Genomic DNA, 13,032 nt, shown 5'->3' with positions numbered 1-13,032 from the left:
GTAAGTGATTACCGCTGCCCATGAGCACCCGCAACACCAGGGGAATTAAGTAAGGCAAGTACGTTGTCGGCCTTTTAAAAAGGAATAAGCACTTTTCTTGAAGGTTTCAATATCGTATCGGTTCGGAAATACCATTGCTGGAAGGTGATTCCACAATGTGGTTGTGCGAGGCAAAAAGTTTCTAGAAAACCGCACGGTGGAAGACCGCCATTCATCCAGATGATCAGGATGGTATTTCAGTTTCTGGCGGGTGGTACGGTGGTGAAACTCAGCAGCTGGTATTAATCCGAACAATTCCTTAGAACACTCCCCGTGATATATGCGGAAATGCGGTTATTTCAATATTACAAACAGACACTGCAATTTTATTTATATGTATAGATGTTGACACAACCCACCAGGCGAATGAATATATACATAAATTGAATAATGTATATATACATAAATTGGTCAGTAGGTAGCTTTATAATTTGTTTTGTTGTTTTTATAATTTGTTATAGAATGCAGAATTAAATCAGTGGCTACTAATTGAGTGCCGGTACTAAATATTTTTTTTTAATTTATTTTTATTTAATTTACAAACAAATTTATACAAATAAAATATAAAAATCAATCAATTAATCACTATTTCATTGTCAGATTATTGGTCATATATTTATGTGTGTATGGTATATTTTTGTATATGTATATGTATTTTTGTGTATATTTGTAGGAATATTTATGTAGTTACATGTGTATATATATATATATTTATTCATGTATATTCTATAAAATAATATATTATTGTTTGCACCGCCAACAACTTATCTCTGCACAACTCATGGTTGACTGGTAGAAAATGCCATTAGGTGTTAAGTCCGCCATATGTACTTTTTACCTGTGTATGACGTGCATTAAAGTTATTTAAATAAAATAAATAAAAATCAAGCCGCAAAACTACCCCGCATTTTGTCTGCAGCAAAAGCGCTTAACTTAATACTTATTTATAACTGTTGTACCCGCGAGTTCGTCATCTAGATTATTATACACATAAAGGGTATACTAAACCAAATGGCCAGGCAGAATACTCATGTAACTGAACCACTTTCAATAAAATGAAAATCTGAAAATAAAATTTCATATGGAATTGAACGTGTGACCACCCAGTTTGTAATAAAGTTATGATTATTATTTTCTTGTAGTTAAGTTGTAAAATATTATATTATCTGTAGTTGTATATATATATTAGAATGGTAAATAAGCTTACGGCCCACCTGATGGTAAGTGGTATGGTATTTTAGGATGCTCCACAACGTCACAGGATGACGAGATGTCCATAGTGTAGTACAGTTTCTAGCTTCACGCGAAATCGGCTGTCTATGATTAGACAAGCACGTGATCTGTTTTACTTATTTTTTTTTTAATACTAATCATTAGTTATGATAACATCGTATTCAGGTCACGAAAAATCAGACTTCAATGACATTTAAAGACTAACTGTTACCTGCGACTACGTCTGCGTGGAGTTTACTTTTTTTTTAATACTATATGTAGAGACAAACTTGCCGTTAAAGTATCGTTTAGAAACTATCATTGGGTCTTTTATAGAAATGAGTATACAAATTTAGTATAAGATACCGAAGGATATACTGAAATTACCTACAGCTCCATGTAGTCCCAAAATAAACAAAGCTTCTGTTATGAGCACTAGACAACTGATACAAATACATAGATACTTTTTTTTGTAAATGCATACAGAATATATATAGAAAACACGCAGACCGATACAAACCATCGTACCCATGAATACAAAACATTTGTGTCGCACGAGGAATCGAACGCGCGACCCTCAGAAATAAAACCGGTGTGCTAAACCGCTAGACCATTGAGGCCGTCATTTAGAAAAATAATAGAAATAGAAATAATCTTTATTCAAATAAACTCATTACAAGCACTTTTGAATAGTCATATTTTGATTCTACCACTCATTCGGAATGCAGATTCATCACAAGAAGAATGAGCAAGAAATTTGTGTGTTGCTCTTTTTAATAGATGGTTTTTTTATATAAATAATTACAGTATAACAAGTAAGAGGCATGCGATAATCAATATAGAAGTCGCTACGAACTCATTATTAGTGTAACCAGATAATATTGTCAGTGCTATAGATTTAAAGTTTTTCTATAAAAACATTATTATCGTTAACGAATTCTTCAATTTTAATAATGGTGTACAAACTGACTGCAACAAATAAATTTTATATATATAATATACATCACTACGTTATATAAAACGAAGCTGATGATTTTGTAAATACAAACTTCATTTGTATTTCATAGTAAAAAAAGAAATGCTTGAGTATCCTGAAATTTCACTGCAATATCTCGCCATTTACTCTGTAGTGTAGTGGTTTAGCGCACCGACTTATTCCGATGGGCATTATATTCTATTCCTCGCACTGTATCATCGCATTCATGACTCATGAGTATGTTTGTTTGTATTAGTGTAAGTATTTACTAAGTTAATTAATAAATAATCTCAGAACAATTCACACAGTGCCATCTAGACTCAAATTAAGCTACCTAAAGCTTGTGTTATGGGTACTAGACAACTGATACAAATACATAGATATGTTTTGTTTTTCGTATATACATACATATTATACATAGAAAATACCCAGACCGATACAAATAATCATACTCATGAATACAAATGTTTGTGCCGTGCGAGATCGAACCCGCGACCATCGGAAGTAAGGCGATGTGCTAAACCGCTAGGCCACCGAGGCCGTAATTATGTATATATTTAAGAAAAAAATATTTGTCTATTTATATCAGTTGTCTAGTACCCATAACACAAGCTTTGTTTAGCTTGGGACTAGATGGCGCTGTATTAACTGTCCTATAGGTATTATTATTATTAAATCCGGAATACAACCAAGAAAGCTGCAAGGTCGTAACAGTGTATTTTCTATGTATAATATATATCCATTTAAAAAAATATATTTAAGTACAAGTTGTACTCGCGACTTCGTCCGCGTGGAATTTAACAAAAAAAGTTAATAAGAGATTTTTTAAAAATAAAACTTGTCTCGGTTATTTCTTATGACATCAGCTACCTGCCAATGAAAGTCCCATCAAAATCGGTCTAGCCATTTCAGAGATTAGCCGGAATAAACAGACCGACAGACAGATAGACGAAAATTGTAAAAAATGTTATTTTGGTGTATGTATCGTATTTATATTCATATGCATGTAGTAAAAAACGGTTATTTCAATATTACAAACAGACACTCCAATTTTATTTATATACATGTATAAATTTATAACACTTGTTTAAATTATCAGACGTTCTCCGGGTCTCAGCAACGAGATGGACTGATCTTATAAAAACAGCTACACAGCAGTTCATTGTACAACGTTCTCGTGCTGCTAAAACCCTTACCGGATGGAGGCAAATTACGAGGAGCTCTGTCGCCAAGGACAACGAGGAGTTACCATCATAAAAGCCACGACCATTCTGCCAAGAGAGAACGACTGAAGAAGAAGAGATCAGTTGTCTAGTACCTATAACACAAGCTCTCCTTAGCTTGTGACTAGATGGCGCTGTGTGAATTAATCATATAATTATTATCATTTAATCCAGAATATTGAACAGAGATTAAGTGCATAGCGGTTTCTATGTCGATTGTCGCATGCCTAATCCTTGTTAATGTAAATATAATTAAATCAATATTTATTTAAAAGAGCAACGCATAAGTTTCTTGCTCATTCTTCTTGTGATGAATCTGCATTCCGAATGAGCGGTGGAATCAAAAAACTCGACTATTCAAAAGTGCTTATATTAAGTTTATTTGAATAAAAATTATTTCTATTTCTATCTCTATTTAAATATAACAAAGAAAGCTGCAAAATGGTAGTAGTCAATGTATTTTCTACGTATAAAATGTATGTATTTACAAAAAAATATATTTAAATATTTATTTCACTTGACTAGTACCCATAACACAAGCTCTGCTTACCATGGGACTAGATGGCGCTGTGTTAACTGTGGTTATTATTATTATATTTGGAATACAACCAAGAAAGCTGCAAAGCCAGATCTGTATATTTACTATGTTGTAATATGTATGCATTTAAAAAATATATATATTTATGTATTTATATCAGTTATCTAGTACTCATAACACAAGCTCTGCTTAGGTTAGGACTAGATGGCGCTGTGTGAATTGATCTGTGGTTATCATTATTTAATCAGAAATACAGCAAAGTATATGTATGTATTTACAAAAAAAAATATGTAAGTATTTATATCAGTTGTCTAGTACCCATAACACAAGCTCTGCTTAGGTTAGGACTAGATGGCGCTGTGTGAATTATTTATTTAATCAGTTATATGTATGTATTTACAAAAAAAAATGTATCTCAGTATTTATATCAGTTGTCTAGTACCCATAACTCAAGCTCTGCTTAGGTTAGGACTAGATGGCGATCTGTGTGATATGTATGTATTTACAAAAAAAAATATATCTAAGTATTTATATCAGTTGTCTAGTACCCATAACACAAGGTAGATGGCGCTGTGTGAATTCATCTGTGGTTATCATTATTTAATCAGAAATACAGCAAAGTATATGTATGTATTTACAAAAAAAAATATGTAAGTATTTATATAAGTTGTCTAGTATAACACAAGCTCTGCTTAGCTTGATACTAGATGGCGCTGTGTTAAGGTCCTGTGGTGCTTATTATGTAAACAGAAATATATCAAACAAAGCTGCATATTAGCAAGAATAAGCAATAGATACGGCAGAAGTACTCAGATGACTTTATATAAAGTGTACGTCGCTTAAAATAGCAGTTATAGTGATTACCACATTCTACCAAACAGTAGACTTACTGCTAGCAACCAGCTAGGAGAATAAACTCCGAGAGAACCCGACTCGCCTGCTAATTAATCATATTAAATTAAAACAAAATGAGTCCAAATGAGCCGACGTACCCCACTTCGTTTGCTCCAAACATATAACATTCCTCCTTTTCTAAAACTATCTACTATCTCATTCCCCCCCCCCCCCCTCGCGCCCCCCACTAATACGTTTGTGTGTGTAGAAAAATTCGTACTACCCACAACCACCCCCCGGCTTTCACGGTTCTAATTTTTGGGGAATTTGGGGCATATTCGTAAATATGAAATGGAAAAAATATTTCGCGTACGACGCAAATTTGGACTTTAATGTTGTACAGATAAGGTGACGTTTCGTATGGTGGGCCGTTGGAAAAAAAATTACTTCATATGTCGTCCTTAAGACGGAGCGCCGCGCTTCGTATGTGTGTACAGAACATAACATCTGTGGAGTGGAACAATAAATATGATTCGATGTTTTTTTTACAATAACCATGTTATAAACCTTTGTACGTTTTTTCCTTCAAAATAAAAATGCTTATATTTGTTGTATCAATGAAACTGCTTTAACGATTTGGAAAAATTTTGTTCTTTAATAAGGTTTTGTTTTTTAACTACTAAAGTTCATTGTTTTCCTAAAAAAATGTGCGATAGACAAATTAAATTAATATACTAACTGTCGATGTCGAGGTAATTGCAACACTTGATGTGCTCATTTTTCACAGTACATAAGGTGTTTTGCTCTTCCTACCAAGAAAGTAAGAATGAAAGAAAAATATTTTATTCAGTGCAATGTAAAAAAATACAATATAAAGAACAAACAAAAAAAAAGAGCAAATTAAATGATGGTAAGACATTTATATTTAGATATCCTACCAAGATGGTTATCTTGATAGGAAAACCCTACTGCAGTCTCTCAGGTTAATTTTTGACTTGATATCACTGTTCTCATTACCAGAGATGTAGCCTGGAATAAAAATGTATTTTTTTTATTCTCACCACCTTTGAAGAGAACAATCAAAAACAAACCCTTATGCCATGACTCTCTCATTACAAAACATAACATTTTTTGTTAAGCCAAGTGCTGCCTTATTAGAGCATTGTTATTATACTATATTAGTAGATACACTATATTAGTAGATCTCCAGAAGAAATTGTGAACCAGCATTTAAATTAATCACCGAAATTAGTTAAATAAATAGTAGAGTAGGAATAGAACCGTCAATTTTACTCTAACTTCTTTTAGGTTATCATCATTTGACACTAATAGTAACAATGAGAAATATTTATGGGACTGATATGGAGAGAATTTGAAGATAAAATAATATTCTAATAATTCCAAACTAATAAAGAAACTACTTTGTGATAATGAACAATTCAAAGGATATATTCACTCAATGGTTATTTGATTTAATCTGAATAAAACTCTTTCAAATATACTAACATAAAATATTCAATTTCCTTATGTATGCTTAGATCTTTAAAACTACGCAACTGATATTGAAGCGGTTTTTTAAATAGATAGAGTAATTCAAGAGGAAGGTAATGATAGTAGTAAACAGTATAATTACAAATTAAAAAAAAATTGTACACGTGGTCATGTAATCAATTTAGCATAAAAAGTTCAATATTTCTATTTATATTTCAACTTTATTTCTTGGTAAAAACGGTTCAGTTTCGTGCGCATTCTATCAGACTTTTAACTTGGTATACCCTTTTCTAATTAAACTAACAGTAACATAAGTGATTTCATAACAATTTCAGTAAAACATACTTTTTAGCCTACCCGGAAATCGAACTGTACAGTAATTAGTAGAAAAATAAAATATGCAAAGCGGGTCTATGCATCCCATATTCCATCAGTGAGTAATATATATAGCTCAAGCCGTAGCTATGCGAACAAATATATTATATTTTCTTATATGTTAGTTTCATCATTTATACTTTATTACTATATATATGAACAACTATTCATATAGAAAGTGTTTGTCTCTACGTACGTGTGTGTGGACGTCTACATGGAGACAACAATAAGGCAATTCAATTAAAGATTTCTTCGTAATAAGGAAACTGAGATGTATATATTATATTTTGTTTTACATATATATGTATATAGATTAGAAATAATTAAGTATACACGACTATAGTAGTCGTGTATATGTATACATATAATAATAATAATATAATAATATCTCAGAACAATTCACACAACGCCATCTAGTCCCAAGCTAAGCAGAGCTTGTGTTATGGGTACTAGACAACTGATATAAATACATAGATACATTTATTTTTGTAAATACACATACTATACATATAGAACACCCAGACAAAGTCATACTCATTGATACAAATGTTTGTTCCGTGCGAGGAATCGAACCCTCGACCTTCATTTTGTAATTTCACTACCACATCTCACCCTTTAACAAAACACAGATTATATAGCAAATTCCATATAATTAGAAGAAAAAAGAAAGAAAATGTGCAAATAGGCGATACAATTATTCCCAGATGACTTTATACAAAGTTTATCCCAGTAATCCTAAATGGGGTAGACAGAGAGACGTTTTATCTTCGTCACTGAGATGAAAGTAACGAAATAAATAGAATTATTACATGGCTGTGTAATCATAGTCCCTTTTCGGTTCCTATCAGGATCAATTGAAGCAAAAAATGCCAGAGATAAGAGCGGAATATTTGGCGGGAAATAATCGTTGTTGAAGACAATGGGTATTTATTTATTTTGATGAAATTAATAAAACTATTGAATTTATTATTATTCGAGAGGAGGTAAATAAATACTAAAGTAACTACGTTTTTATCTGTTAAATAAATAGTCCAAGATTTTTTTTACTTCAACCATGATGTGACCAGTCTTGGCGCAACATATATAAATAAGTCAACAAATAGCCATGACACAAGCTCTACTTAACTTGAGGCTAGATGGCGCTGTTTGTGCTATCCTGGGATATAAAAATCAGAGTATTTTTTTTTATTCCAAACAATATCTCAAACAAAAGGTAATCTAAAGTATAAATCAGATAATACTATATTTTGCGCTCGTGTCTCAAGGAGGGTAATTTTCCTTGACTTTTCTATGTTCCATACTCCATCTATTATTATAGGCCAAGGATTTATAGCTATTAGAACCCTTCAGTCTGTTTGATTAGCCGTCACAGCATTGTGTCATCCAAATAGATCACAATAACCCGAATGTATGGCTTACGGTCTTACGAATAGGCCTGTGTAGACCGCGAAAGAATTAGTTCGCAGATCTATCGCTCTTTAGTTCGGGGAAGGGAATTGTGAGTAATGTGGACTCACGACCCCATTACTAGCAATGTACCATGTCAGGTTGGCCATCGTGTAAATTCCTGGTGAATTTGTATCGGTTAACTGACCTGACCTCATGTTCGTATTATCATCCACCACTGGTGCCCCGCCAGCATAAACTGTTAGCGCAGGCGGGTGCACCATTTCATTATCATCCATAAAAAAACGCTCTTTAGTTAATTTATTGAATTACTAGCTGTGTCCGCGACTTTGTTCCTGTGAACTAGTGATCTTCAGGACATAAAGACAAGATATACAATTATCTTACCCAAAAAAAAACCAAAGAAAAAAGTTTCATCGTTCTAGCACAGATAAAATAATGTTCTAATTTGAAAAATGACGAAATACATTCAAATTTTCATGCCCTATTTTATTTTACCCCCTTAATCATAAGGAAAGAACGAACTAAACTGAAGAGAACTCTCTCAAGAGAGCTGCGAACTAAACGGATGGATCTCAATTGTTTAGATCAATGTTCTATAGATACAATATTAATATATATAATGATGATGATGATGATGATGCGACATATATATATATATATAATATATATGTCGTAAAACAATTGTAGTTTGTACCTATATGGTGTACTAACCATGAAACATTAAGCCTCGAATGAAGAACTCAATGATTTTTTTTTAATTTATTTACACACAAATTTATACAGAATAAAATATAAACAATAAGCCGCAAAACTCAGCAGTTTGTCTGCAGCAAAAGCGCTTATCTTAATACTTATTTCTAATCTATATACACTATATACACATATAAATACATTACTGTAGAACCAGATATCTCGTTATTTGACTCCCTAACAAAGTATTTAATAGTATTTTGACCGATTTGTAGATCAAAATCTTGTACCAGTGTACGAGAATGAAGATGTTTATGAACGGCAAAACCAATGTAAGAGGATTCTTGTACGGTTTGAATCACTGCTCTGTATGTATTAAACATCAAAAGTACTTTATTAAAATGCTTAATGATTGAAAATTATATAAAAGGAATAGATTCTCTAGTGCTGTTTTGTATAAATTATATAGGAGAAAGAAGAAAAAAGTAACAGATAAAACAGCAACATTCTAGAAGCTTGTAGGCATTTTAAGTCATCTTAAAGGTAAAACTGTTATTGAATATAATAAAAAAAAATTGCAATCACGGTGTAACGCAAATCTTATGGTCCATTTCTGAAATTATCTTTCTTGTCACTAAAAATGGCATATTAAAATTAAATTGGTAACAGCGCCATCTTGTGTCTTATGTACGATAAGAAAAACCTGCAACAAAGCATATTGATATATTGAAATAGCGCCATCTACCAGACAGTAGAATTATATTGAAAGCTACTACTCAAAATATTATATACCTATGACAATAGATCGTGCTGTTAACAAAACTATCTAATAGAACACTTCATTATCAAATTATGAAAAAACTAATTACTAGCAAAATATATATTTCGCACCCTATTAAATATACATAATGCATACAATGCATTACTTGTACAAGACCGACAACAGAACGAATTATACTTTTCTTTTATTTATGAATCCATCAAAATTGTTGCCAACACAAAATTAAGGAAACGACATTTCTTAACAATTAATCACCAACAAACCTATCTTAAAAATCCTTTTATTTTGTGTAATACAGATAACTGTCAAGCTATTGACCATCAAACGAATCAGTTGCGTACAATTAAAAATTACTATTTCCGTTTTTTTTTAAATTACCATTCAAAAAAGAAATAATAAACAATTATTAGTTCTCTTTCTCGTTGAGGAGAATGAATAAGTCAAATGGAAAATAAACACGGTCTCTACAAAAATGAGTCAACAATGAATCAGATAACCTCAAATCAAAATTAAGACAACCTTAAATGAAAATCCTAAAGAGTAACATAGAGAAACTACAATGTGGATGCCATGTCCTAACATACATATAGAATACCCCGGATTAGCCTACATCTGTCCATTAGACGAATTTATTGTAGCTGAAAATGTTGATTCTTTACACAATGTGATAGGCAAGAATCACACTAGTTACACCGTGTTCAATAAACTCGGACAGAAGGTGTTTTTGGCGGTAAAAAATAAACACTGCAGAAGGTTTGACTTGAAAATCTTTAATTATTACGGTAACGAGGTGATACAAGTGAAAAGGCCTTTTAGGTTATGTCTGAACAGAATTGTAGTGTGGGCCCCTCCAGGATATTACGTGGGTTCCGTGGAACAAACAACTTGCAGGAACTTCCAAATCAAAAATAAACATGGCGAAGTGGTTGTGAAGATAAAAGCTAAAGGTTTCTTCCATTTTGTCTATGATATATCGTCGCGGGATGAAGTGATTGGGATCGGGACGAAATGGATGGTTCTGGATGTTAAGAACTTCAGGATCACGTTCCCTGTTGATATTGATGTGGGAGATAAAGCAGTCATATTAGGTGCATGCTTTTTACTGGCCGTTTGAAGTATTAAATAGCATTATTGACTTTTGATATATTTAATGTATACGAAATTTTATTTACTGTTTTTTATGTGATTCGAGAAGCGGACAAAGTCGAAGGCATATCTGATGGTAAATAGATCTATATAAAATCTCCTATATAGACGAATAGCCGTACAGTAATCATGTTATCATAGGAGCCGGTGACTAATTTGTGGTGACTTCATATCCTAAAATTCCATTGCCATATCGTACCGACCGCTTGCAGCGTATAGTAGCTACTGTTGCTTCCACTACCGTCCTCACTCTCCTACGGTAACACAACTTACAAAGTAGCTGCTTTGCTGAAAAGGCGAGGCTGAAGTTCACACGCAGACGTCTTTGGAAAAAGGCCACCTCTAGTAAAATATACCTCGGCACTACCCATATTATAGTAATCTAAATGTTTAATACCTAATTTTAAATCTTTAAATTTAATATTTAACCCTTTCAGACATGAGACTATATTAATTACGTTTTCATTCCTTATTTTGAAACTATCAAGCGTATATATGTCTAATGTATCTAAACGCTAAGATTTCTTATTGACTATTTTACAAACTCAATATTGTTTGGTCTCTTACTTAAAAATGAACCACGCGCGGCTTTCATGTTTTAGAGTTGTACCTAGGCCTACCTTAGGCCCGCATCATCAACGATGGGACAATTTAAGAAATTATTGCATCAACATCATCAAATCAAGGTACTAACGCGTGCCAAACAAATGAAACAACACAAATATCTATAACAAATTATTATTTACTAATAAGTAATACAAAATCAGTCTCAATATGAAGTGCTTATCCTAATTAAACTATTAACGTCTTTTCTTCTTTTGTGGAGATTTAATTTCTTCCTCTGCCGCTTCCCCATTGGCTTCGTTGGTCACAGCATCAGCTACCTTCCTTCTGACGGGTCCTGTATGTGTAATGGGTACTGATCTCTCATCCTTACCACCCTTTGTAAGTAAGGGTGCAGTAACAGTCAGAACTCCATCAGAAGAAAGCTTGGATTCAACAGTCTCTGGATTGCAATCATCAGGCAAAGCGTACCGGCGGGTGAACTGCCTTGACACAAAACCGTGGTCGTCTTTCTTTTCTTCATGTTTCCCTTCAATAACCACGAATCCATCGGCCGTCTTCACAGATATCTCTTCAGGGGCGAAGTGTTGGACGTCCAGATTTATTTGAAACTTGTCCTTATCAGATTTAATGGTGGAACCAAGATCCCGTGCCGCCAGAGCCAAGTTTCGCCATGGACGTATGTATTTCCGAATCTGGAGCGTTGGTCTGTCGAAAATGTCAGTTAAAAAGTCGTTCGGAGATAAATCTAAGCCAAAAAGTTGGTCTTGTATACGGTGTGGGCGATATTCATCAAAGAGATATGGTAGTAATGACATTGTAATTGTTGATTGTTGTATTTATCGTGGGAAAAATTGCACTGCGAATAATTACTGTACGAACGTACGTACGATTTCCAATTCAAGTACTAACAGCGAGCACCGCGCCACACTGCTTTTATCCAAAAGCAAGATGGACTAGCAATGTCTCGAAATTTCGTGAAACCTGTGCTTGTAAAACTCTATAGCACGCCATCTAGCAATGAATAGAGAAACTACTAAGCTTTAAATATTTCCTAGGTATTGATTTTTGTGAGGAATGTAATTATAATATTTTTCATAATAATTTGACAATTTAACCGTTTAAATGCATAAGAACACCGGTTTTAATTATTTACTTATACATATAAGAATATATGCAGAAAAATATATTAGATATTTTTAACCTACAAATACACGTGGTTATATATAGGTTATTGTTCTAACAATAGACAGGGTTGAAATTGTTAGTAATATCAGTAATGTAGACCAATGACCCCATTGCTAGCAATGTTAAATATAATAAATTTAATTTTAAGGTTAATTTCTAATAAACTTGTGCTCTGTCATCCCGCCAGCATTATCATCCTATTTCAAAAATTGTGCCAAGTATACATAGATCTAGGTACCCAGGTAGACTAAGTATAAACCTACCCAGAGCAATTTTTCACAGCTTTTATATAGCGTATAAAGTATAAAAATAGTGGTCGATTTTTTTATATAGTCTGGGTATAATAAGTTTAGTGTACCTACCTACATATTTGGTACAATTATTGAGAAATAAATTTTAGGTACTTATCTAGGTACGTTTTATATGTAATGTTATCTGTGGTTTTAGCATTGGTTAGTCTAATTCTAATAGTCTATCCCACGTTGTCGCGTGAAACATTTTATCATTTTAACTTTTTTTATCAATAACGCTTAGCAACAAAAACAACGTTAATCATACAACATGA

General features: G+C 32.9%; 2 protein-coding genes across 2 annotated transcripts in view; one reads left to right on the top strand and one right to left on the bottom strand.

Moving 5' to 3' along the window:
• LOC131842666 (phospholipid scramblase 2-like) overlaps positions 1-10,688 on the top strand; it is a 52,302-nt gene extending 41,614 nt beyond the window's left edge. The window contains exon 2 of the mRNA XM_059191236.1: positions 10,119-10,688. Coding sequence (XP_059047219.1) covers positions 10,119-10,683 — 565 coding nt within the window. The 3' untranslated portion in view covers positions 10,684-10,688. The remainder of the gene's footprint in view (positions 1-10,118) is intronic.
• A 776-nt stretch (positions 10,689-11,464) lies between these two features.
• On the bottom strand, positions 11,465-12,328 carry LOC131842704 (protein lethal(2)essential for life-like). Its single transcript, XM_059191283.1, has one exon. The coding sequence runs from the start codon at positions 12,095-12,097 to the stop codon at positions 11,516-11,518; it is 582 nt and encodes a 193-aa protein (XP_059047266.1). The 5' UTR covers positions 12,098-12,328; the 3' UTR covers positions 11,465-11,515.
• Positions 12,329-13,032: the final 704 nt, after the last annotated feature.

This window comes from Achroia grisella, unplaced genomic scaffold (assembly GCF_030625045.1).
Source record: "Achroia grisella isolate CSIRO2021 unplaced genomic scaffold, CSIRO_AGI_Agris_v1 utg241, whole genome shotgun sequence".
NCBI lineage: Eukaryota > Metazoa > Arthropoda > Insecta > Lepidoptera > Pyralidae > Achroia > Achroia grisella.
This window is presented reverse-complemented; position numbering and strand designations above follow the sequence as displayed.